General features: G+C 40.4%; 6 protein-coding genes across 6 annotated transcripts; 3 read left to right on the plus strand and 3 right to left on the minus strand.

The window, feature by feature from the left end:
• Positions 1-8,858: 8,858 nt before the first annotated feature.
• BDB00DRAFT_784733 (uncharacterized protein) lies at positions 8,859-9,329 on the plus strand (the record flags this gene model as incomplete). The annotated part of the gene is made up of 2 exons (XM_053120483.1): positions 8,859-8,918; positions 9,042-9,329. The coding sequence occupies 2 exons, from the start codon at positions 8,859-8,861 to the stop codon at positions 9,327-9,329; spliced, it is 348 nt and encodes a 115-aa protein (XP_052983653.1).
• A 4,364-nt stretch (positions 9,330-13,693) lies between these two features.
• On the plus strand, positions 13,694-17,467 carry BDB00DRAFT_804285 (uncharacterized protein). Its single transcript, XM_053122096.1, has 8 exons — positions 13,694-14,060; positions 14,205-14,363; positions 14,449-14,679; positions 14,810-14,882; positions 14,982-15,105; positions 15,208-15,475; positions 15,565-16,450; positions 16,529-17,467. Exons 1-8 carry the CDS (start codon positions 13,775-13,777, stop codon positions 17,226-17,228), a joined length of 2,727 nt encoding a protein of 908 aa, XP_052983654.1. The 5' UTR covers positions 13,694-13,774; the 3' UTR covers positions 17,229-17,467.
• Positions 17,468-17,801: 334 nt separating this feature from the next.
• On the minus strand, positions 17,802-18,269 carry BDB00DRAFT_868433 (uncharacterized protein; the record flags this gene model as incomplete). Its single annotated transcript, XM_053126468.1, has 1 exon — positions 17,802-18,269. One exon carries the CDS (start codon positions 18,267-18,269, stop codon positions 17,802-17,804), a length of 468 nt encoding a protein of 155 aa, XP_052983655.1.
• Positions 18,270-18,675: 406 nt separating this feature from the next.
• On the minus strand, positions 18,676-19,602 carry BDB00DRAFT_621974 (uncharacterized protein). The gene is made up of 3 exons (XM_053118062.1): positions 19,368-19,602; positions 19,096-19,250; positions 18,676-18,973 (listed from the first exon to the last, which is right to left on the minus strand). The coding sequence occupies exons 1-3, from the start codon at positions 19,500-19,502 to the stop codon at positions 18,916-18,918; spliced, it is 348 nt and encodes a 115-aa protein (XP_052983656.1). The 5' UTR covers positions 19,503-19,602; the 3' UTR covers positions 18,676-18,915.
• Positions 19,603-19,776: 174 nt separating this feature from the next.
• BDB00DRAFT_804294 (ribonuclease H-like domain-containing protein) lies at positions 19,777-21,579 on the minus strand. The gene is made up of 5 exons (XM_053122097.1): positions 20,876-21,579; positions 20,648-20,751; positions 20,318-20,566; positions 20,218-20,250; positions 19,777-20,123 (listed from the first exon to the last, which is right to left on the minus strand). Exons 1-5 carry the CDS (start codon positions 21,510-21,512, stop codon positions 19,947-19,949), a joined length of 1,200 nt encoding a protein of 399 aa, XP_052983657.1. The 5' UTR covers positions 21,513-21,579; the 3' UTR covers positions 19,777-19,946.
• A 931-nt stretch (positions 21,580-22,510) lies between these two features.
• On the plus strand, positions 22,511-25,688 carry BDB00DRAFT_804306 (eukaryotic membrane protein family-domain-containing protein). Its single transcript, XM_053122098.1, has 8 exons — positions 22,511-23,380; positions 23,478-23,800; positions 23,913-24,080; positions 24,166-24,491; positions 24,592-24,660; positions 24,726-24,985; positions 25,085-25,220; positions 25,416-25,688. The coding sequence occupies exons 1-8, from the start codon at positions 22,575-22,577 to the stop codon at positions 25,539-25,541; spliced, it is 2,214 nt and encodes a 737-aa protein (XP_052983658.1). The 5' UTR covers positions 22,511-22,574; the 3' UTR covers positions 25,542-25,688.
• The last annotated feature ends 37 nt before the right edge of the window (positions 25,689-25,725 follow it).

Consider the following 25,725-nt stretch of genomic DNA (forward strand, 5'->3'; position numbering starts at 1 on the left):
GGGAAGAAAAAAAAATAAAAAGTAAAAATACTATACAAGAGGTAGATAACCGTATTATAAGAAAAAAAAAAAGAAAACCAATAAAAATAACTATAGGGAATCCTTTTTTCTTATATTTTAATAGTATTTTGCCATAGATACAGGATTTTTCATCTCCTAGCGGACGTTTGAACTTTTATTTAGGCAGAGTGGACATGAATGTTAGTCTGAGTGGACATGAATGAAAGTTAATCTGGACATGAATAATAATTGATCTGGACATGAATGAAAATCGAGCTGGACATGAATGAAAATCGAGCTGGACATGAATGAAAATCGATCTAGACATGAATGAAAAATCGAGCTGGACATGAATGAAAATCGAGCTGGACATGAATAAAGATCGATCTGGACATGAATATAAAACGATCTGGACATGAATATACATCGACCTGGACATGAATATAAATCGATCTGGACATGAGTAAAATCAATCTGGACAAAATAAAAATCAATCTGTACATGAATGAAAATCATTCTGACAAGAATAATAATCAATCTAAACATGAATAATAGACAACCTGGACATAATAACAGTCAACCTGGACATAGTTTTAGTCAACTAAGACATAATAAAAGTTGAAGTAGATAATATATTAAGTGTAGCAGAGCAGAATATATGAGTACTTAAGATTTTCAATTTAAGTCAAGACATAATAGAAGTTAAGCAGTACAAAGCCAATGTCAAGATATAGTAGTATGGCTGTTTCACTCGTGACAAGAAGCTTGTAGGCTAATGTACAGGAAATAGCAAGGGTGCGTCAGAGACTCACCACTGTGCGCATAAGGCATAAGCCTACTTTGCTGCTGTGGGAATAGGGCCTGAGCGTTTCCCCTCATTTCACTTTACCTGGGTTGAGTTTGAAACAAATTGGAGGCTGGTGGCAGAGGTAGGTGGAAAGTGTGGGGTTTGTTAGTAGCAGCAGGGAGGAAAAAAACAACAACCAAAGATCCTTTTTCTTTCTCAATACCATTCGCCATGGCAAATCAACAGCTTCGACGCACACTTGTAAATGGCTCCTACTCTCTTCACGATGAATAAAAAACAAAGAAAACAAAACGGCACAATCCACGGATTTATATGAAAAACGAAATGAAGGTAACTGTTTTCTTAAAAAAAGCATGTGCTCAAGATTTATAAGGAGTAGACCGCCGTTACTGCTGCTTAAAAAAACGCTGGGTAAGTGAACAAGGGAAGGAAAAGGTTATCGGGTGTGCTTGAGGTATAGCTTTAGTGGAGATATGCCCATTCAGAATTACTGCTTCTTTCTCTTTTTCTATGTATATACTTATGCACCATCTTATACCATTCCAACGTCAAACTTACGTGCGTAATACAACATCGTCCTCTACCTGCACAAACCATTCGTATTCACAACAAGAACGACGTAACAATCTTCTTCTCCATTACTCAAACACAATCATATACAACATGACGCTGATCCGCCCTTGACTTGCAAAACATACAGCCTGACGCGATTACTTTTTTCCTTTTTGCATATAACAATGTTAACATCGCCGGTCTTTATGGATGAATGAGCTGTAGATAGCAAGAAGGATAACTGACGGGTTTCTTTCCGTTTGTGTTGATGTGGATTGGATGAAAATAAAGTATGATGGCCGATATATAAGAAAGACAAAAAAGAAGGTTCTATAAGAGTTATACAAGTGCGAAGGATGTTGTTTCGTGGTGAAGGATGGTTATTGTAATTATTGATATTGCGTGGCAGAGCGTCTGGTGCCATGCACAGTCTCGCGTTTGTGAACCTATTTGTAGCCACACAATTCCGAGATGCGATCCTTGAAGATCTGCCATCGAGCAGCAGGAACGCACACGAATTCATTAGGAATGAGTGCAAGAACTCCACGTACAGTCGAGTGAGAGAGAGCGTAGCGAATGACGTCAAGGGTACTAACATGTCGGTTGTTCATAGTTGTTTTTATTAAAAACAAATAAAGTTGCTGTTGTAATAGCAAAAAACTTCCTCCTTCATAACAACAAACGCGTTTTCTTCTTTGTCCCTGCCATATTATCATCACCGCTCAGAGCTATATTTATAGTTTTTATAGAAGCACTTGTAATAACATGCAATACCATTTCACACCCGTTTATGCAGACAACTGAAACATAATGACTACATAATGTATGATCTTTTACTTTTATTTTTTTCATCCCAACCAGAACATCTACAGTAACAATAATAAAACCCTACATACCACCCATCAGCATATATAGCTACCTTATCCATCAAGACCGGCAATGTTCGTGTTGGCATATGCAAAAAGAAAAAGGTAATCGTTGTTGCCATCGTGTGTGTGCGAGTACAGCGAATTGCAGAGGAGGATTATAGTTGTGGTGGTGTGTATGCATCATAGGAATATAATTATCATCACATTGATGTGTATACCAACAGCAAAGAAAGAGATGGCCGTCATTACGATGATGATGTGCTTGAGCGTACAAGTATCAAAACAAAAGACCGGCGTCATAGTCGTCATCGTGTAATATGGGCGTACATGATAGTGAAAGGCAAATGCGTCAGGCTGTATATTTTGCAAGTCAATGGCGGATCAGCGTCATGTTGTATATGATTGTGTTTGAGTAATGGAGAAGAAGATTGTTACGTCGTTCTTGTTGTGAATACGAATGGTTTGTGCAGGTAGAGGACGATGTTGTATTACGCACGTAAGTTTGACGTTGGAATGGTATAAGATGGTGCATAAGTATATACATAGAAAAAGAGAAAGAAGCAGTAATTCTGAATGATAATATCTCCACTAAAGCTATACCTCAAGCACAACCGATAACCTTTTCCTTCCTTGTTCACTTATCCAGCGTTTTTTAAGCAGCAGTAACGGCGGTCTACTCCTTATAAATCTTGAGCACATGCTTTTTTTAAGAAAACAGTTACCTTCATTTCGTTTTTCATATAAATCCGTGGATTGTGCCGTTTTGTTTTCTTTGTTTTTTATTCATCGTGAAGAGAGTAGGAGCCATTTACAAGTGTGCGTCGAAGCTGTTGATTTGCCATGGCGAATGGTATTGAGAAAGAAAAAGGATCTTTGGTTGTTGTTTTTTTCCTCCCTGCTGCTACTAACAAACCCCACACTTTCCACCTACCTCTGCCACCAGCCTCCAATTTGTTTCAAACTCAACCCGGGTAAAGTGAAATGAGGGGAAACGCTCAGGCCCTATTCCCACAGCAGCAAAGTAGGCTTATGCCTTATGCGCACAGTGGTGAGTCTCTGACGCACCCTTGCTATTTCCTGTACATTAGCCTACAAGCTTCTTGTCACGAGTGAAACAGCCATACTACTATATCTTGACATTGGCTTTGTACTGCTTAACTTCTATTATGTCTTGACTTGAATTGAAAATCTTAAGTACTCATATATTCTGCTCTGCTACACTTAATATATTATCTACTTCAACTTTTATTATGTCTTAGTTGACTAAAACTATGTCCAGGTTGACTGTTATTATGTCCAGGTTGTCTATTATTCATGTTTAGATTGATTATTATTCTTGTCAGAATGATTTTCATTCATGTACAGATTGATTTTTATTTTGTCCAGATTGATTTTACTCATGTCCAGAGCGATTTATATTCATGTCCAGGTCGATGTATATTCATGTCCAGATCGTTTTATATTCATGTCCAGATCGATCTTTATTCATGTCCAGCTCGATTTTCATTCATGTCCAGCTCGATTTTCATTCATGTCTAGATCGATTTTCATTCATGTCCAGCTCGATTTTCAATCATGTCCAGCTCGATTTTCATTCATGTCCAGATCAATTATTATTCATGTCCAGATTAACTTTCATTCATGTCCACTCAGACTAACATTCATGTCCACTCTGCCTAAATAAAAGTTCAAACGTCCGCTAGGAGATGAAAAATCCTGTATTTATAATTCTGTATCTATAATATACTTTTTGATATACGCTATTAATAAATCTTTTTCATTAAATTTATCAGCTGATAACCAACTATTATGTTCATGACCATAATTTTTCCACTTAACTGAAAACATGTATATATTGTTTTTATATTTATGTCCAGTAATTTTTTCTATTTCATATGATTCACTATTATCTCCTATATTTCTTATAAATTGTATATTATTTTCTCTTTCTTTTCCTTTACCTTTTCTACGCCGTTTCTTTTCATTAGATTTTGGTATATCATCTTCACTACTATCTTCTAAATTTTTGTCACTATAATTATCAACTTCCATTCTTTCATTATTTATATTTAAAGATACTAGATTTTTCTGTAATTCTAACACTTCATCTTTTCTTTTTGCTTGTTCTATAGAATTACTAATAACAATCTCTACTAATTTAGCCTCATAAGGAAATTCAAAATCTTTAGTTTCCCATAATTTATGATGTGCTTATATATTTATATTAAATTTACTACTAAATTTATTTATATTTTTCAATAAACATGCTAAACAGAACTGTAAATTATAAAATTTGATATTATCAATTTTAGCAATTGAATTGCTATTACTAAATCTATTAAATTTGTTACCAATTTCAGAAAATTGATTTTCTACTTTAGAACGAAAACTTCCAAAAACATCATTAAAATATCTTTCATCTGCATTCAAATCAATGTTAACATCTTTTCTAATGGGATATATAAAGTAACTATTATTAAAATCAATTCCTTTTTGACTAGATAATTCAATAAGTTGATTAACAGAAAGTATATATCCTCCATCCATTGCTAAAACATCATAATTATTTAATTTACTATATAGCTTCATATTTAAAAACATACTTCCATCTGAGCTTTCTGTACACATATCAGTTTCTGAAATATACAATATTATATCATTTATATCACTATGGTGCATACTGACTTAAACCGTGAGCTGTCGAAAATTGAGAATTTTTGAAACACCGCGGCTAAATTAACACCCGAAACACCCGATACGTTTCTTCATATATCATACTCTATGTTTGCACTAGTCAGGGAATTACATGATCGATACTATACTCATTTATTTATGAAAGTCAGAAATAACAGAGGTAAAAATACACACTAATCACTTGCAATAATTCTGCGGTGGGATTTGTAACTTCTAGAAGTAAATTTCTCTACGATCTTGGCAGCTTCACGATCGTCTTTCATATCCTTATATGCTTAAATATAACACCAGTAACGGTTGTAGTATCGACGTATGATATCCGCTCTTTGACAGGTACACTTCGCTCAACTCAGATAATGTAGATTGAAACGAAGTACTGACAATGGTTGGTACTGAGTTATTCTCGATTCTGATTCATGTTTAAGAGATTATCGGTATTATATTGCAACGAAGTATTGACAATAGTTGGTCCTGAGTCATTCTCGATTGTGATCTATGTTTGAGAGATTATCAATATGGTGCTAATTATGTAATATTTGATTCATCCATGTGTGTGGTGTTCTCTCTACTGCATTTTAATGGTTACAAAGATGGTGGAGTGGGTTGAGTTATTTGGATCAATCTCAAAGTAGTGTAGCTTCACTACAATGAGCGAGTATTAATGAAGGAAACACAACCCTTGTGTAAAAGTAGTATGATAATGAGGATAATGTGTTTGTGTAACCATGACCAATGCAATGTTACACAGACTGTAATAGCCTACATCACCTCACTGATCTACCCCTCCCACCTTGTCGAAATCTTGGGTCTATATAGTAAATTTTCATATTCCGACAAAACTTTGATGGCTATCAGAGCTCTCCAAAACACCTTTTTCCATAAAGTAACGAGTAAGAAATGCTTATAATATGCTATTAAACACATCTTGCTGGTCAGAATCTCAGAAAATTCACTTTGGACAACTCTGATACACTTTCTTTTTTTGGGTCGGTATTTCAAATATATTAACGATTCAAGTCAGTATGCACCATAATAATTTGAGTTCTAAGTCCATTTTTTTAAATTTATAAGAAAATAATTTTTCACGTTTTATATCTATATTAACATAATTAATTCTACTATCATGGCCATCAATTATTAATGTTACATGTTTGAATAATGATGGATTATATTTATGTACTGATAGTACTCTTAATTTTATAGAAGAAAACATATTTATTAATGATTCATTTATAATTTTATTTATTCTTTTATAATTTTCTTCATCCATCCAAAATTTTGTATAATATTTATGAAAGCTACTTTGAGGAAGATATCTATTTATATCTATTCTTGAAATACCTGAAACTAAATGATATAACAAAAATAGTCCTTTTTCAATTTCAAAATATGGTCCTGGATATTTCTTATTTGTATATAATACTGTTAAAAAGAAAAAAACTACAATATATCCTAATTTATCTACTAATTCTTTTTTAATTTTATTTATTAATTTTATATGTTTTATTTCTACTCTATGTTTATAATTATAATGTATTATAGGCTAATTAGTATCTAAAAATTTCCAATTATTAATAACAATTTTATCTACTTCATTATTTATTTGTTCTTCAATATTAAGTTCAGGCTCCATATTTTATTATTATTTTTATTGTTATTATAAAATTCACTTTGAAAATTCTCAACCACAAGAAAAATTCTCAACCCGTAAATAATTCTTAACTAATAGTTTTCAATAAAAACTGCTGCTAGTGGTTAACCTCCTGTATATACAATCGTTAATAACTGAAAATGAAAAAATCATAAATTATGTGACATAAAAGATAAGCAATATTTACAGGTAAAAAATCATCAAGTTCAGGCTCTTCTGAGGTTTCAGAATCATTCGTTGAATTACTTGTTACGGTTTCTTGTGAGCTTGGCAAACTGTCTTGTATTTCAGCTCGAATATCGTTATTGACTTTTCTGACTACTACTCCTTGCGTCTTTAACACTTCAACTTCATGTTTTTGCAATACGATTTTCTAGTCCCATCAATAAGTTTCCTTTAGTAATTTGAATGTGATATATGCATGCATGAGCCCTTTCCACAAGAAAATACCTTTTGTATTTCTTTTTCAATGTTTAAGGATATAATTTCCCAGTGCTCCTTCCTATTTTTAAATTTACCAATCTATAGATTGATATGAAGAGTGATATTCAGAACTAGATCTAGGAAAAAAAAAGTCGTTGTTCGTTTATCCATTATTAATATTACCTTATACTTTTTGCCCAAGCGCTCTGCTTCCTTTATAAATCTCATCTTCCAGATACTCTCCAATTCTTCGATATCTTTTCTCGATTTGTGCCACGTTGTAAATTCATCTTCATGTTCTCTCACGAATTGATGGAATTTGGGCACTTTCTTGGTGCTAATAAAGCGAGTGAGCTCTGTGTCAACGTTAATATTAATATTTTCTCAGTCACTTGAGAAAAAATTTACATACTAAAGTTCCAGGTGTACTTGACTTGCTCTTGCCCATTGCCTTGGAAACAAGAAAAGGGTTGTCTTGGAAACGAAAAAAAGATCGAAAAAAGGATTGTCTTGGAAACGAAAGAAGGATAGAAAAATCAAATTGGGGCGGGCGGGGTTAAATCTCCTAGGGAAAGTGTTTGCCAATCATTTTGGAGTTAAGGGATGCTCTCTACGCATTAGGGTATTCTACCAGGCTCTGTAACATCTGTCCAATCAAATTATGACGTTAAGGATGCGTTGTTACAGTTACACACAGGAACCTAGTTCTTGTGGCGTTTCTAAGCATCCCCAGCGGTTTCGCTAATCCAGCTGCAAAATCAAGATCCGAAAAAAAAAAATTTACCGCTAGAGTGGCTTCTTTGATAGTTTCTTTATTTTGAAATCGGTATTTTCGGTATTATAGCACGCTAGCAAATATAGAGTCAATTTGCCTCAAGAATAATTGTGGCCTTTTTTTCTTTTCCTTAGTACTGGCCCTTCCAAGCAGTAGGACAATTCTTCCATTCGACATGCATGCAATCAAGAGACCCAAGCATGCCCGGAAAGTTGCGCTTTTCAGCAAAAGCCAATAGCCTCTTGGTATCTTCTGCATTGGGCGCACGAAGATATTCGTCACCAAAAGCCTTGATTACTGCCGAGCAAAAACGCTTTAAACACTCTAAAGCAGTGCTTTCACCCATCCGAAGATATTCGTCGACTACCTTGGCACTGCCTCCGTAAGCAAGTTGTCTCATCGCAGCAGATACTTTTTGCAACGTCGAATGGCCCGGTTTTAACGCAGCATCATACTTTTGTTCAAAGTAATTGTCATGCTGTTTTACGCCTTCTACTATACGTAAAAAAAGATCACGTTCCATACGGTAGACGCGCCAAAAGTCTTTATCGTCATATACGGAATCTTCAGCAAAATAGTCCTTGTATAGACGATCTGCGCCAGCTACACGATCGCGTTCCTTTGTTTTGCGCCCAGGAACAGACCCGTTTTTACGGGTTGGTGTTTCTCTATGCTTTCTGGCAAGCATTTGAAAAAAGGCGTTTTCGTCTGCGGGTTCCAATAATAGCACTCTCTTCTTCCTCTTCGAGGAGAAGATCAAAAAGTTCGGATGCTGTAGACATAAAAGATAGGAACAGAAGAAAGGCAGTAATACCGAAAATACCGATTTCAAAATACCGAAACCATCAAAGAAGCCACTCTGGCGGTAAATTATTTTTTTATTTCGGATCTTGATTTTGCAGCTGGATTACCGAAACCGCTGGGGATGCTCTAAAAGAGAGAGCGTTTTCGCACCCACGCTTTCCTTTCTTCTATTTAAAACGCGGTCGCGGGAGGTATAACAAGAAGCAAAAAACCAACGAACTTCCTGCGCGGGAACGCACGCTTCAGTTCTGGACGCCGCGTGCAACCCCATCCACGTTTGACATGAGCGACCATTCAGTCGAAACAAGTCCTGAGCAAGAAAGCGGACAAGCTCACACTAATGTACATAATGTCTTTCCCTCTCTGATTAATAGCATAAAGACTCATGGAGACCGCATAAAACAAATATAGCTTTCATGCAACTTATATATTATTCTCTTGTCAAAAGAATCATACATGTGATAGTGGTCTCAAAATGATGACAGTGGCGAATGCTATATTTTGAACGAAATGCTGCATGAGATTGAGGAGGATGAGACGCGAGAGAGGGATGATCATATCACTAGTAGCGTTAGTGTAGAATGCGGCGGTAGCGCTATTCCTGATGATGAATTGGAGGAAACTGGAAACGACGATAGAACTTACAAAGTGCAAAGCCGTGGTGTGCTTGCAGAGTATTTTCTTAACATTCAAAACCGCATTTCCCGTAAAGATGGTGGCTATCCGAGCGAGTACAGAAGAGGCACCTTTTAGGTGGAGCCAAAGTTGTCTTATTTTGCAATGAAAGAACAAAACACCTTGGACCCCGGAATCCTGTACCATGTTCGAGTATTTCTGTTGCTGCACAAATGTCTTGGTGAACAAACTGTATTGCCGCGAGGAATGCTGCACCGACAAAGAGTCACTACTTACTGATAAAGGCTTCTACAAAGATCCTTGTGCGCGTAAAGTTGTGGGCATGCACAGGTACATTTACTTTCAAAGCAACAATAAGTGAATAAGTAATGGAATAATTAAGCTAATATACACGATTGATATTCAAGGTCTTTTTATATAATCTCACGACGATACGAGTGCTCCGTGTGCAAAAAGTCATTAGGCGCCCATGATGAAAATATTTTGTCGCAACTTCCGGAGCAGCTAGCAGCAGAGTTTCCGGTCATTCTGACTTAGCGATGCGCTGTATCAAAAGAATTGATCGACATACTGCGACCTTGCATGCAACATGCTATGGGAATCGCCAATATTAATGACATGCTACAAGAGCTTCATACCAAACGACATATCCGACTTCATATCTTAAATACTCTAAATCAACTGGATCATCAGCAACATCAGCGTACTTTGGTCGAGACATGGAATGCGACCAAAACATATGCAGAATTTTCGACATTTGACAATCCTCAAGGCTACGCCGGCTATATCCCATCCATTCCGTATTTTCGCTTAATTTACAACGCTGTTCTGGATGTACTACGCCCGTTTATGGACAAGCAAATGGCAGCAGTCGATGGCGAGATATTGAAGGGTGATCATACCTTCAAGTTCATCAAGAAAATTGCTAAAATGCGCGACGCACCGACCTTTGGTGCCTTATACACAGTATGTAACGAATATGAAGAAATACGCATGCAGCTGCTAGTCGCGAAACAATCTCTATCGCACTTGAAGACTCCCTTTGAAGAAATGATGAAGACATACAACCAATGTGGCTTTAAACCTCCTCGTTTTGTTCTTCACTGACAATGTGCGAGGGGATAAGGCGTTTTTGTTGAAAGTGATCAAATCTTTAAAGGAAGGACCAAAGCAAACACAACAATCTGCAAGTCAACCTGTTAAAAACCAAGCACCTTTCCTACGACTACCAAACAACATCAAAACCCACTATGTTCGAGACGCTATAGAAGCAAACGACGTGATAAACCGAAACATTATGGAAGACTCTAAAACGAGTACTTATTGTGGTTGGCATGGATTGTGAATGGAATTACCCTCCTCCGGGAAAAGTGACAACGGTGCAGCCAGCATACAAGGTATAACATTTTATTATCATAGCAGCATCTGTATAACCGTATGCTTACTCGGTAATCTGATTAATTCTGCATTAGAACGATGTTTTTATACTACCAATACACCAGTTTGACAGTGTACCAACATCACTCTGTGCTCTTCTCCGGTCTCCTAAAGTACTGAAAGCTGGCTGCCACATAGATGGTGACATGAAAAGCTCCATCGTGATTACATTATATCATGTAACGAAAATAAGGCACTGGAGCTTGGCAAATTTTCTCGTAGGCGTGGCTTTGTCGACAATGGAGGAGTGTCGTTATCTGTGTTAGCAGAAGCAGTGCTAGGCGCCCCATCGGAAAAGGGTACTAGGAAGAGCGATTGGGAGGCACGAAATCTTTCGCCTACTCAAATATATTATGCAGCGCTGAATACTTGGGCATCACTTGCTATATACACAAAACTTGCCCCGTTTCTTACCGTTGGTAAAGCCATACCGTGGCCCGTATCACAAGGAGCTTTTGTTGCAATATCCTCTGCTAGCCTATGGTCACGTCTGATTGCTTATGGGGAGATAACTCAAAACGGGCATCAGGTTAGTTTAATATGTAAGCTTTTTATGAGAAAAGCTCGCTAATATATACAACTATTTATTTGTTGCTAGCATATGCGTGATAGCACCCAGTATATATAAATAATGTCGCCATCCCGGGTGCAATAATCAGTATATATGAGAAGACTTTAGCCGATTTCGGTCAACCACCGTTTACGATCACATTACCGACGTGCATGCTACGATTCGAAAAGAAATCGCTGTGCCAGCAACAGCACTATGATACATGTAGCTCAACAGATGCAGAAACGCCATGTATCACCATGAATTCGAACTCGCCTAATGATGCATTGGACGAAGACGACAGAAACTCGGAAGAGCTGTCGTCATCTGATGAAGAAGCGGACGACGTTTGCAACAATCAAATTACATCGACAACTCCACTGATTGCTGACTCTACACAGACCGACATAGCCAGCTTTGAAGCACAGCAATATAGTTCGCACCAAATCAACCAAAATCCATCAAGAGTCTTAAAAGATATATATATATCATTTCATGGCATTGATTAAAGTGCCCAAGCGCCACAAGCTTGCAAAGGACTTCAGCCGCCGACTACGGGATGCAATCTTCGTTGTGGATCTTCACGACAGACGAAAAGTGGAGGAATACCTAGCAAAACAAGGCCTTACTTGGACATACATGCTCAACTCAGCAACCCTTCTTGGATATTGCGAAGGGTAAAACGTTTGGTGCCACCACCAAACGAAATCGGGCCGGTTGTTCAAACCTGTTCGCAGAGTATGGCAACCTCATCTGCACAAGGACAGGACGAAGATTATTCGACAATGATCCTCGCCATCAAGCTCAAAATATGCTCAAGGCGATTTATGAAGGCCAAATTTCAGACCATCCTGATGTGCCGATGTATTTCAAAATTGGATACGACAAGAAAGCAGGCTTACTACTATATCGCTGTTGTCGCGGTACCAACTCTCTCTCGAGGGAGGGGTTCATGAAAACATCATACGCGCTTTTGGTTGTAGTGGAGCTGGACCCCACATGGCTCATTGTTTTTTGGCTGAAAATCGTCTTCGACACAATAGCAGAGTAAGAAGCATATGTAGCATGTCGTTTTATTATATTGCATTACTTATAAAGGGTTTTAAAAGAAGAGGTTGGCACCATGAATCGCTATCAGCGTCTGCATAAAGGTCATTATGACCCCTGGCTCACCGAGGCACTATGTATCTACGAATGAAACTTGGCACTGTTGCAACTGGTGGTGCTATTGTGGAACAAGGCGCAGGCATCCTCACGCCAGGCTTACATTTGAAGGCATCTGATGAAACTTTTGGGATATCGAGAATGGCAGCTGATGTTGCAGAGGAGCTTGGTATACACTTAGCGAGGGCGGTAACGCAGCAGCAACACGACCAACATTTACTCATGGTACGTCCACACGCTCTTGACATAAGCATCAACATATTGCTACCATCCGGCTCGACAGCAAATCCAAAAAACAAACGATATGTGTTTCTCGCTGACAAGCAAGGTGTTAAATACGCTGTAACGCCGCTTTATACCCAAGAAGAATTCATCAAGTTCAACAACATCATAACGAAAGAAAGTATCAATGCATCACGATGGGTAGACCTGGCAAAAAGAGTGGAATACATGCAACTTGAAGGAAGTCGATGGATCAACGATATTTTATAAGACACCGGACCATCTAAAGTTACATTTTGAACGCTGGAACGAAAGGAGAATGACAAGTGCAAGTACTGCAATCAGTAATGGTGTTTGCGATACAATGAGAGAAGATCTTCAATCACCGAGTAGAGGGCAGTCTATGTTACTTGCTAATACCCCTTCAGGTCCACCATTTGCGATTACACCTCCCTTAACAGCACCGCCATACCAGCCGTCATTCCCAGCAGCGGCAACTGCTCAAACAACAGCAGCGGTTTCAGCATCTGCAACGACGATACAAACCTATTCACCCCCTGCAGCAAAAAGAATACCGCCTGCGCTAGCGTCGTCAAGTATACCATCAGAACCCTTGTTCCGTGTTAATGTTAATATCCCAAAAAAGAGAGCACGACGCAAAACCATTGCAGGGGATACTCCACAAAACCGTGTACATCCTTAGCTACATAAACAGCAACTATTACCGTGACTACACCCAATAATACTACAGATAGCATTGTAACTTCCATTTTTTCTCACAATAAACCTTTGCTACCTTGCTCATCACAAGAGCGCGGCTTTATAAAAGCGCCATGCCTTGATCTCAGAAAAATAAAATAAAAATTAGTAATTCTTCCCCAGGAATATTACTAGGGTCCGTTTTTGCGATACCGCTAGGGATGCTCTAACCACGCTCTTTCACTAGTTCTCCATACTATTAACTATCGGAACTCGGTGGAAGTGTTCCTGACTCCTGTGTCACGTACTTTAGAAGGTAGTTATATAAAGAGTATTCGGCGCTATTATTTAACCGAGTCTTTGCGCGATTGAGGAAGATATGCCGTCCGGCACAAAATTTTACTTATACAATCCCTCTTTTCCGCGTTTGCATACATAAACACGCACACACAGCCAACACTCCGCGACGGACAACAAATATATACACCTCATGGCTACTCTGAGAAAGAAGGCCAGGGACACGGAGCCTCTCGATCCAGTCAGCGTGTCTGAAAAGGCCCTTGTCGAAGAAGGAGCGTCTTCTGGCGGTGCCTTACGTTCGTGGTTCCGTCTATTCGCATGTTGGGTTTTTGCGATTGCTGTTGCCACTCACCTGCATTACAAGCTACCTGAACCAAAAAGTCATCGCGGTGTAGATCCAACCACTGGAAACACCGAATTCTCAGAACATAATGCCATGGAAACTATTGCTTATCTTAGTGACACACTGGGTTACCGTAAGTTAATATCCCGTGTGTTAAAAAGTGTCTGCTGTTGCTATCGCTGTCGTCAGTGGCATTATCACTGACTGCTACATAGTAAGCAGCAGCAAGGAGTCAGTGACGGAGTTAGTTAACGATGGAGAGGTCTTGTCTACACAGGTATCGTTGGCACCGTCGAAGAGGCACAGACATTTGACTATTTGGAGAGCGCGGTTCGCGCATTCAAGTCCGAGGCCCAGGGTATTTCCGGAGCGCCCAAGTTCGACATATGGGTGCAGCAAGCAACTGGCACACACCGATTCGATATCATGGATAACAGTATGTGTACAAGTCGAATGAATGGAAAACATTGTGGGTGTAAACATGTGGCGACCTAAAGATGGCTAAACTGCTTATTTGAAAGTGGTGTTCAAGGCATATACAAACGTGACAAACATCATTGTGCGTCTTTCATGTCCCGAAACAGAGTCTCGCGCTTGTGAGGATAATGCTATTCTTTTGAACTCGCATTTCGATACCACACTTGGCTCACCGGGCGCAACGGATGATGGCTCGGGCGTTGCGGTCATGCTGGAGATCATTCGAGTGATGAGTCGCCGCGACTGGTCCGGTTACAGAAACTCAATCGTGTTTTGTAAGTTTTATACGTGATCTAGTAGGGAGAAATGAAGGGGTGATCTGCATGTGAAATATGTGTACCAAGGGTGGAAAATGGGCTGTGAAGAGGCATTGGGACTAAAGAGCGTGATCAAACCTTTTTTTAGTGTTCAATGGTGCCGAAGAAAGCTTACAGGACGCTTCCCACGCATTCATCACCATGCATGAAATCAAGGATTCGTATGTGTTATCGCTATTGTTGATATATTGCATCTGAAGAATGAGGGATGACAGCTAATTCGGTGCAACGCTGACAAACGCGTTTCCATCTCCATACAGTATCCGCTCAGTGGTGAACATTGATGCTTGTGGCACCTCCGGTCGTGAAATTCTGTTCCAAGCAAATTCAAGAGAAATGATCGATGCGTACAAGCAAGCTCCTTACCCACATGGTACCGTTGTAGTAAGTCTCTAGGGAAAATTCCCTTCCGGATTTGCGGATGTGGAAGGGGAAAGGAAGGGATATCCGACAAGATGATAATTTTATTATTTCTCCAAAATTCAGGCCAACGACGTGTTTAGAACAGGCTTGATTCTCTCGGATACCGACTTTAGACAGTTTGTCCAATATGGCAACTTGACCGGCATCGATATGGCCATATACAAGAACTCGTATTTGTACCATACGCATTTGGATTTGACTGAAAATTTGGAACCCGGAGCTATTCAGCATTTAGGTGAAAACACCCTTGCCATTGTGGACTATCTCGCAAAGAATTCTACACTATCCAATATTGAGCGTACAAGTGAGGTTGTATTTTTTGATTTCCAAGGTAAGCAAAGGATAGGCCCTATGAACTGGAAGACAAGTGGCAGCAACACTGAACGTAGACACTCGCCCTTTCTTTGATTTGTGTGATAGGATTGTTCTTTGTTGTGTATTCATGGGCCACAGCATTCAAGCTCCAAATGGGTGCCGTCTTCTTCGCCACCATTCTCTTTGCCTTCACCGTCTACAAGACGGCCCATTCATCGCCTTACCGCACTATCCCCAATATTGTGGCCTGCTATATCAAAACGACTGCATCCATTTTCCTCAGCGCTGTTGCTGCCCTTGTGCTTCCTGTATTGGTTGCCTTGTTCCTGACTTCAGATCCAATTGGTCGCAACATGGCATGGTTTGCCCGGGAATGGTATGGTGCCGTGATCTTTTGTCCCATGTCCCTGATCGGCATGTATGGTGTCCAATACCTCTTGTACGCATTGCCCGGCCCCCAACATGTTGATATGGAATACGGTGCATTTGTCTCCCTGACCGTGGCCTTTGCTATCAGCACGTTCTTGACAACATTGACAAGTGTCGCCAGCTCGTACATTTTCTGGTTGTACTTGAGCATCCTCTTCGTTGCAACCCTGCTTAACGAGTTCGTGTGGAAGCCTAAAGCCACGAAGAGCGTTGTCTGGAAGCCTCAGATCAGTGGCTTGACTTATATCGTATGCGCGTTCCCCATGACGCTTCTGTACACCGACTACACATATGCCATGATTGACATTTTTGTGCCCTTGACCGGCCGTATGGGCTTTGACACACCTGTCGATATCATCATTGCTGTCGTGTTTGGCATGGTGACGTTTATGACCACGCTTCCCTCCTTGGCACATGTTCATCGCTTCGGCAAGCGCTTTTTGCGCAAGATCTTGGTCGCATTGGTGATGCTGCAAGTTGCTGTGCTTGGTGCCGTGGTAATTCGTGGTGGAACCTACGGTGGATGGGCTTTCCCTTATGACGAGTTTCATCCTAAGCGCCTGTAGGTTAATAAATGGACTATGTAGGATAAGGGCATAATACAGATGTTAACCACCAGATATATGGTTTTTTCCCCTAGTTTTGTCCAGCATCTAAAGAACTTGACATCGGGAGAATCCCACGTTGGGTTTGCTGAAGCCGATCATGGCCCCTATATTGAGACCGTTGTTACGGCTGTAGAAGATGCTTTAGGCGTCAAAGCAGAAGCTCGCCACGGTTCCGAAAATGCCAACGAATGGGCATCCATTTACCCCTTTAGCGCATTTTTGGGCGGCTATCGCTTCAACACCAAGTCTTACTTGGAAGCAAATGGCGTCAAGCCCGACGATTTGCCAGGACCTTTCCCCAAACTATCAGCACAAAATGACAAGTACGATCCGGCTACTGGGGTGCGATCTTTCTCAATTGTTTCGGTATCACCGACATATACTTGGACTGTCATTGCTTTCGATGCTGACGTGCTTACCTGGAGCATCACCGATTCAGAGCCGCTGGAAGGGCCTACCCATTATATTGTACGTCATGTTGTAGGCCACGGTAACGATGCATGGAAGCTTGACCTTTCTGTCCGGGTGCCCGAGGACAAGCGGGCCGAGGCCAAGGCGGGCAAATGGAAGATGCGGTTTGAGTTTACTGCATTAGAAAAGGAAAACTTTGCTGGTCACGGTATCGAGCGTCCAACTGGAGGTGTTGGTATCTTGGGCGTTGTGCGTGATGTACTACCCATTTGGACAACACCTACTTGGCTTAGCAGTGTTGTTAAAGTATGGGAACTGTAAGCAAAAATGAAGGAACATTAACTATTACTTGCATACACGACACCCCTCACCTTTTCTTTTTCTCGTTTTCCACATCCCACACACAACATACTACACAAATACATCCATCACATTCCTATTTTAATCATTTAGAAGCCTTTTTGTAATATTTACAACAGACAACGACATATATAAAAAAGAAAACAATTTTGCTTGTTTTTTCTTTCAATAAAATAATTAAAGCTTCTTTTGTATGGACAATGAGAAACAAAATACATACAACATCCGTTATTCAAAGTATTAACTGACTTCTTATACAGATGGTATTCTTTTTCGCTCAATAGACTACGGATTATATGCGAAAAATAGAGCGCAGTAATTTTTACATAGAAAGTTTCCAGGTTTGGGGCTATCATATCAAGGCTATATGCAACCAATTCCAATCCACGGTTGCTCTGTTGCGGTGTAACTTTCGAATCCAAGTTTGACGGATGGTATACGTGACGATTATTTAAACTGAAAAATTGCAGCCATCGGTAGGATGCATACTCATCAGATGCCACAAAATATCGACTTGCGAAAGAGGTAAAAGGTTTAATGGGAGAAACTATTCAGGAAAAAATTACAAATATGACTAAATGGATCAAAGGATGGATCGGAAACTGCCTTTTCCAAGCGTTCAATAAATATCTCTTCTTCTCGGCGACGAGATCGACTGAAGTATTTTCGAAAGTCAGTGAAGAACTGCTCCAAAAAAGTTGAGCGAGTAGATAGATACGCTATCACCACATTGTTGGCGCCGTGATTGCTGGGATCAGCTGAAAGTAGACTATTTTGTACCATTTCCAAAGCCATGCTAGCGGGAGAGGATGCAACGATTATTGGTGCTCTATTGGCTGGTACTGCTACAGCTGCTGATGATGATGATGATTGTCTGGACTGACCACCTGCTGTACAAGTCCGGTAAATAAGGCGCATCGATGATTGACCCAGCGTCTCTTTGAACGCCTCCACGACATTTCTTGCGAAGACGGCAACGTAGATATCAAAAACCGTTTGCATTGTGTCTGCGAAAAATGGCTTTGTTTACATGTTATTGAAGCAGGCATAGAACTCATTTCCAACAAAAGCGCCATATTCAATGTCATCGGCTCGGTATCGCTGTCATTAAAAGACTAGTTGCTCAGAGAAGAGCGCAGATGATGATTCTCTTGGTCCTTCATCTTCCTCTTCCTCCTCTTCTTTATCTTCCGATGCGGTCCAGGTGAATATAAGCTTGTTGGCTATATAATTTTGAAGGCTTATGTTTAACATCGGGTTAAGTTGCGGATACTGGCTGAGTAGCTTCTCTTTGAGTGTGCTAAATGTATGCGAGTGAATGGTGTCAATTTATTCACGAAGGAATGCTGCTTTCTCTCGATCCAAAAGGGAGGATGACGTTCTCACTTGCCTCTCGGAGCCACGTGTCGAATAAACTTGAAGCTTGGGCAACAGTTTATACACGTATCTATCAGGAGCGTTTTCGAAATGTTGGGGATATTCTAGTTGCGGCTGATTACCTATTGCACGAGCATGTCGAGTAGTGATTCTCTTGTAGGCGTCTCCGATGCTGCGCGTATAGATGCTGTTGTTGTCTTCGCTGTTTTTTTACTTTTTCTTGTTAGATTTTCTCTTCATTGTTGCCATTGACATCTTGGATTTATATCTTCTACAGTATCGTCACCCCTCGATACATTTCAGTGTTGTATGATGCTGCTATTATTGCTCTAAGAGATAGCAATTAAAACCGAACAAAAAAAGGCACCAACCAAGTTCCCAATATCAATTAGGGATGCTTCAGCCAACGGATCTATCACCTCAACGATAGTAGATAGTCATTTCAGCCAACCTTGAATGTCTCAAATAACGACTGCGCAGTTTACCGGTAACCGAGCCGATAAGCTGCACCGGGTCTTGTGCGTTGTCGCAACAGCAATGTCCAGTTGACACCGATGAAAGAAGCTTTTCCACATCTACTTGTAGTCCCGTGTTTCGGCTATACTTCTACTTCTTTGTCGAGTGGTTATCCCAAGGTATATCTCGCTACCATCTTTGTCCGTGTGTTCGGTAATCCGTGCCATTTTATAAGTGACGACTTTGGTACATTGTAGATTTACAAACCTCAAAGACGCGCTCTTTCAAACCGAGGTTTATATAAATCGGGTACATCGCCTGTTGATGAAGGAAAAAAGAAGCACTTTGCTCTCTACCGGCGGATGAATAATATGTAAAGATGAATAACAAAAAATAGATCATCACCGGTCTCAATAGTGTTCATCCAAGCTTTTTCATGTGATTTTTAATGTTAGTAGTGCGTGGATGATAATTTAGAAGAGCAATAGCAATGTTTTATCTAACATTGAGAGGACGCATATGAAGAGTCAGGGCTAGATACTGATCCGGTTATTAATGTAGATTTCCCCCAGAGATCGTTATTCATATAGAAGCTTATACGATATGTCCTTCATGTGTCCAGCAATACGTTCTCATATAAGTTGCAGTGATAAAAATAAAATGGATAGCATCAAGCCTTATATAACATGTTTTCCAAGCGTCTTCATTTATATTCACAGACCATTTAAGCCATGCCTCTCATATGCTCTCCTCCAATTTCACCTAGCTATTCAACATATAATTTTTCCATGTTCGACATATATACACAACATTAAAACCTTTACAAGCGAGTAGCCGTTTTGCTTTTTACAATTTTTGACCTTGTGGAGATTTCATGTACTTTTCCAACAAATCGACACAAGTCTTTGCATCCTCAAATGAGTCGTGTCCTTCAGTACTATCTTGAATGAATTTTTGGAGGATTTTCGTCGAAAGAACCCGCAAGCCATAACGGAAAGGAAGACCCTTAGGATGGGGATAGAGCTATTATACAGAGATGAAAAACATTAATGTTTGAAGGAGGCGGATGGAAAAGTGTCTTTGATTATCCCCTTGTAACAACAAGTAGGAAACTTACTGTCACAGTATCGATGATTTTGGGATGGAGTAACTATAAGTGATTATGTGTTTTAGTACGTTGAATAAATAGAAAGGTTGAGAAAAATGATTTTCCATACCCTCAAAGCATTCATATCATTCTCCAATCCATGGCCAAGTAGAATGGTATTAGCATCCACGTATTTGAACAACTCCTTCCGAACGCTGTCCAGATTATGCTTTGCGCCTGCCAATGTTTTAATACCACTATAACGCGTATTTAAATCGATTACCATATGGGACGGGAACACAAGTTCATCCAGCAAGATTTGACAGTTCTCATCCACAGCGGTTACACGCACAAGCTCCATGCCTGCCGTTGTATATGCCTAAGTTCAATATGATAAGTCCAGCTGTTAGATTCCCGTTATTGCCTTACGTATATTCTGTACACGGTAAATTAAAGGTACCATTTCACAATCCAAGGCCACTACTGTGCGCGATTCTTTTGCTGCGCCTGCCTCAGGCGTTGATATAAAAGGAATTTTAGCGTGCAGATCTTGTGTGTTTTCATCTATACACGAAGTTGTACTCCACTTAGTAAATTTTTACATTGTATATCCAAATCTTTCTTTCTCCATCCCTTTCCGATTTTAAACTCGTTGCCGTTTCCTCCCATGCCGTAGGTAAGATCTTACCTTTATAAACATGGGGACCTTTGACACAACCCATACTACCATGCGACTCATTGCAGCATGTATACAGTCGTAACTTTTCACCCCGGTTCATGACCATACGCATTCGACCATGATGATACTGACAGACATTGAGATCGCTTTCTTGCAATACATCCTTAACCACATACGTCTTTTTGCATCGGTCACATGCCTTTTGGGATCCAACCGTTTGTCCATCGCCGCCCTGTTGCTCTAACTCTGCTGCCGATGGATATCCCATTGTTTTCAATTGTTCCTCGGTCAATACAAGCTTATTGGCTTTCTCCAAGGTAATCACTATCTGTTGTGCTTTGGTTGCTGGATCCACCCATTCGCCGTCAATACCAATATCTTGCTCGTTCTGTGCCACAGGCCGTTTTTTTAAATTCATGAGGATATTGGTCGCCATTTGCTTGTATCCTGCTTGATTTGACGTCTTTTCGAGGATCACGGATTCTTGTGCTTTGGCATGTTCGGTGGCTAATGTAGGCTGCGCAGCCAGAAGGGGCTGATAAATGCGATGAAATTGATCATATAGGCGCTGGGATATCAACTTTGTTATACATGTGTAATCGTATTTGTAAAAGTTAGTCGCCGCATTCAACATGATTTCATACATGAATATTGGATTTTAAGAATTAGTAACTAAGAATAAATGATTACCTGGCGAATTTTGAGAGGTGTATGGGCTTTCAACGTAGGCATAATGCTGGGCGGGCCTGTGGCTGCTACTGAGAACTATAAACATTGGGCTCGTGCTTTTAGCTGGCAATACAATAAATTGAACTTGTGCAACCATCCTGTCATTCAATCCTTTTCCTTACTGATGGCTTATGCGCTATCCGCCGTGATTCAGTCATGGATGAAGAAGAGAGCTGTGTGCTCACACCTGCTTTGACAGGTGCTGCAGCTCCTTTGGAAGACTGCATAGAGGATGCTGATGCGGATGGCGTTGCTGACATTTTGCTTGTAGTAGTAGTCGAGGATGGTATACGACCAGTTCGTGATAAGGCAGAGGATGTTGCTGATGATGCTGGCTTGAGAGTATTAATGGGTCGGCTATTAGCAGTGGTAGCAGATGCATGAATAGGCCGAGCGGAAGAGGTGCTAGCCGTAATGGTGGTGGGTTTCACAAGACGTGGAATAGCGCTTGATGTTGGCCGTTCTCGGGTTGGCTTTGCTGCTACCTTTTCATGCTGAGCAGCTTTCTTTTTGGCTTTACAGGCAAAAATAAAAATGCTAAAACTAAGAATGACGAGAAATAAAACTTAAAGATTCAAAGCATAAATCGACTGAATTTACATAGAGCGCGATCGACATCGGTTGGTTGTGCTTTTCGTTTGGTGCCTGAAGCTGTCGATGATGGATCTAGTTTAGATGCATAAAATATGAATCAGATCTACCACCGTAACTTCTCCGAAGGTGGGCACGTGAGTCGCCCCAAGAACTGCTAAACATTACTTGATGTGGGTTGAGGAGGATCATGAGAAAAGACACACGTAAGTCGTTGACATTTCAGGTACTCTGGACACGTTATTTTTTTGAATAGACCCGCAGTGGGAAACATGATAAAGCTACAAAGAAAAGAAACAAGTAGAACCTGTGATTTGAACAACCGTGAGCTTATACTTCCAGCCCGCTTTTTCCCCGCACGATATCCTTTCTTTCCTCCTACGAGAAAATGAGCTCCTCCATGGACGACGGGTTCCAACAACCACGGCGTCGAAAGCATTTACAAAGTCAACAATTAGCACGATCGTCATCACTGCCGAGCACTAAACCAACTGTACGATCGTCATCCCTTGTACATAACAATGCAAACACATTTACACCTTTAGATCAAAACCAGCACTTACACCGACCTTCACCGTCGACAAATACCACTAGTAATATCATCATCACCAATGGCAGTATCAGCAATACCACTTCCAGTAATAACGGAGGCAAAAAGAAAAAGAAACGAAAAGGAGGTCATAAAGGTATACTATCACCATCGCCACCGTCGTCTTCACCATCTTTAGAACCATCTATCATACCAGCACCATCATCCTCGTCAACAACTACTGCCGCCAAAGCAGCCAGTGCCACAGTAAAAGACGAAGAACAAAAACATCAACTACCATCATCAACTACCACCATCACCAGCAAAGAACAACAAAAGGAACAGCAGCAGCAAGATAATACCAATACTGCAGATAAAAATCATCAACACGGCGTGTCATTCTCATTTTGGGATTATTTGCGGGACGAATTAACCGTATCAGATTTCGACACACAACAAGAGATCAAGCGTGAGCGGATCACCAATTTTCTTGGTGTGCCTGCCGCAATCGAAAAGCTCATGGCATTTGGATTTGTCGTGTGTCTGGATTCGTTTTTGTACACATTTACGATCCTACCTTTACGGTTTGGTCTGGCGTTCTATCATTATATGCTCAACATGTACCATAATATCCTTGTCCTTTTGTATAAAAAGGACGATGACAGGTAAGAAACAAGCGCTGCGTTGTTGTGTGATCGAGAGTACATTGTTATTATCTACTGCTAATCATCTCTCTCTTCTATTATCATACATTTTCTAAAGCTTAAAATGGTTACGGCCTTCGCAAAAATGCGACTTGTTGAAAGGATTCATCTCCTTGATCACATGTGTCATGATGTCTACGCTCGACCCATCCCGTATCTACCACTCTATCCGTGGTCAAGCAGTGCTCAAGCTCTATGTCGTCTTCAGCGTTCTAGAAGTATTCGATAAACTCTGTTGCTCCGTGGGCGGAGATATCCTGGATGCTCTCTTTTCCAAATCAACTTTGGGCAATTCGGAACATGGCAAAACTGGTGGCGCTAGTTATGCTAAGCGACAACTCAAACCTGTTACCTTGTTTTTCCTGGCAACAGGTTACATGGGTAAGTAATGAGATACAGTGAAAAAGAAGAAGTTGGTGAACGCGAGGTTGAAAATGTAAAAGTCTGAAGCTTATAGGTCTCGATGCTAACTGTTTTATAATCGATTTGTCAGTGATTCATACGGCTGTTTTGTTTTTCGAAATGATCACCTTGAACGTAGCAATTAATTTCTACTCGAATGCGTTGCTCTCGCTACTTATTTCTAACCAGTTTGTCGAGATAAAGCAATCTGTGTTCAAAAAGTTTGAGCGGGAAAACCTTTTCCAATTAAGTTGTAGTGGTAAGTATGGGTGCTTGCTTAGTAGTGAGACATGAAATACACGGATACGTTCTGTTGACATGAATTCAAACTTATCGAACTGTAGACATGGTTGAACGGTTTCAGCAAGTGGTTTTTCTGATCATCATTACATTGCGCAACGTCATTGAGCTCTCTGACTCGTCCCCATCATCAATACTGCCTTCCACGTTTGTACCACTTATCAAACTACCCGCCACGACGACCTTGAACGCCCTCATGACTCCTGTTGTGATGGTGATCGCTTCGGAGCTCATTGTGGACTGGCTCAAACATGCGTTCATTACAAAATTCAATCAAATACGGCCATCTATTTATGGCAAATATGTTGACGTACTCTGCAAGGATTTAGTCGTGGGGAGCCCGGGTCGATTAAATGGCCGTACACGCAATGTAGGTTTAATAAGAAGAATTGGAGGGATTATCACATGGACGATTCTTTTTGAATTAGTGTGAAAAATTGTCCATGAGTATATTAAACTATTCTATCTAGGCTTTCATTGACCAGTCGCCCGTTGTCTCACGGCGGATTGGATTCCCTGCTTTACCACTAGCTTGTCTTGTAAGCGCTTGCTAATTTAATTTTTGATCAAAGCATTGTGATCGCTTATCGAATGTTTGTAATAGCATATTCGCATGATTCAACAGCTCCTACCAATGATGTTTGGAGCTGGTGATCAAAATAACGCATCGAGTGCGTCTTCATTTATTATACAAGGCGTGTTTGGACCGTTGGCGGACCATCAAAGCGTCATCGGATCGCTGCTTCCGACACGGATCCAGCTGATCATTGCCTCACTGATACGATACGGATGGTTGGAAAAAGGATTGGACCGTGTCCTACGGGTTGTTGGACAGTTCCTCATTATCGCCATATTGGCTGTCTGGTAATGTGTTAAATTACTGTTTAGTAATCCCTAATAAACGCCATCTATCGTCGTTGTTATTGTTGCTAATGATTCTCTGCTTCTATGACATCAATACAGTCTTTTGGCACTCAAAGTGTTCGTCGGAACTAATTTACTCGGATATGCTTATCGGCGGTACGCTAGCATGACAGAGCGCGATACCCGCGAAAGCGAAAAAGACAAGGAGATGAAGGAAATGAACAAAGATGAAGAGGTATGTCAAATAATTCGATCTTTCGTTTCTTCTTCTTCTGTGCATGTCTGTTATGTATTACACGTATACAGACATGCAGACAGCACGCGCGGGTACATGAATGATATACGCACTCCTACCTCTGTGCTGTTGCTGCCGTGCCGTAGTGTATATGTTTGTGACAAAGCTAACTTGGATTGCGCCTTCCCTGTGTAGCTGTACAACAAGAAATTGCGGGAATATCTGAGTGATCCAGCTGACAGCGTAATGGGGCGTGGCCCAGTCAAATACACACTTGAAAACGTGGATCGATTCTCAATGGTCAGAAGTCGAATTCCTTGACAGCTGTCCCTTAGTTTTAGCTGCTGACTTGTATCCTCTCTTTTACGAGGGTGAGAAAAAAATGTTAATAAAAAAAGAAGGTTTGAATGGGGCAAGCAACACGTTTGGACAAAGAACAGCAACAAGCTTCCCCTCCGGCAATCGTCACACAAAGGAACCACAGATCCCCAAACTATTTCGGTTG

This window comes from Zychaea mexicana (assembly GCF_025766255.1).
Source record: "Zychaea mexicana strain RSA 1403 chromosome Unknown BDB00scaffold_9, whole genome shotgun sequence".
Taxonomy (NCBI): domain Eukaryota; kingdom Fungi; phylum Mucoromycota; class Mucoromycetes; order Mucorales; family Lichtheimiaceae; genus Zychaea; species Zychaea mexicana.

Bases quoted from the DNA above. Each gene is read 5' to 3' on its own strand.
- BDB00DRAFT_804285 (XM_053122096.1), top strand. From the start codon at position 13,775: ATGGCTACTCTGAGAAAGAAGGCCAGGGACACGGAGCCTCTCGATCCA. The intron at 14,061-14,204 runs GTAAGTTAATAT...TTGTCTACACAG, and splicing joins TAGTGACACACTGGGTTACC to GTATCGTTGGCACCGTCGAA. The intron at 14,883-14,981 runs GTATGTGTTATC...ATCTCCATACAG, and splicing joins ATGCATGAAATCAAGGATTC to TATCCGCTCAGTGGTGAACA.
- BDB00DRAFT_621974 (XM_053118062.1), bottom strand. From the start codon at position 19,502: ATGATCTATTTTTTGTTATTCATCTTTACATATTATTCATCCGCCGGT. The intron at 19,251-19,367 runs GTTTGTAAATCT...ACAAAGAAGTAG, and splicing joins TGAAAGAGCGCGTCTTTGAG to AAGTATAGCCGAAACACGGG. The intron at 18,974-19,095 runs GTTGGCTGAAAT...GCTATCTCTTAG, and splicing joins CGTTATTTGAGACATTCAAG to AGCAATAATAGCAGCATCAT.
- BDB00DRAFT_804294 (XM_053122097.1), bottom strand. From the start codon at position 21,512: ATGTATGAAATCATGTTGAATGCGGCGACTAACTTTTACAAATACGAT. The intron at 20,752-20,875 runs GTAAGATCTTAC...CTTCGTGTATAG, and splicing joins AGGTCCCCATGTTTATAAAG to ATGAAAACACACAAGATCTG. The intron at 20,251-20,317 runs GTATGGAAAATC...AATCACTTATAG, and splicing joins ATGATATGAATGCTTTGAGG to TTACTCCATCCCAAAATCAT.
- BDB00DRAFT_804306 (XM_053122098.1), top strand. From the start codon at position 22,575: ATGAGCTCCTCCATGGACGACGGGTTCCAACAACCACGGCGTCGAAAG. The intron at 23,381-23,477 runs GTAAGAAACAAG...CATTTTCTAAAG, and splicing joins TATAAAAAGGACGATGACAG to CTTAAAATGGTTACGGCCTT. The intron at 24,492-24,591 runs GTAGGTTTAATA...TATTCTATCTAG, and splicing joins TAAATGGCCGTACACGCAAT to GCTTTCATTGACCAGTCGCC.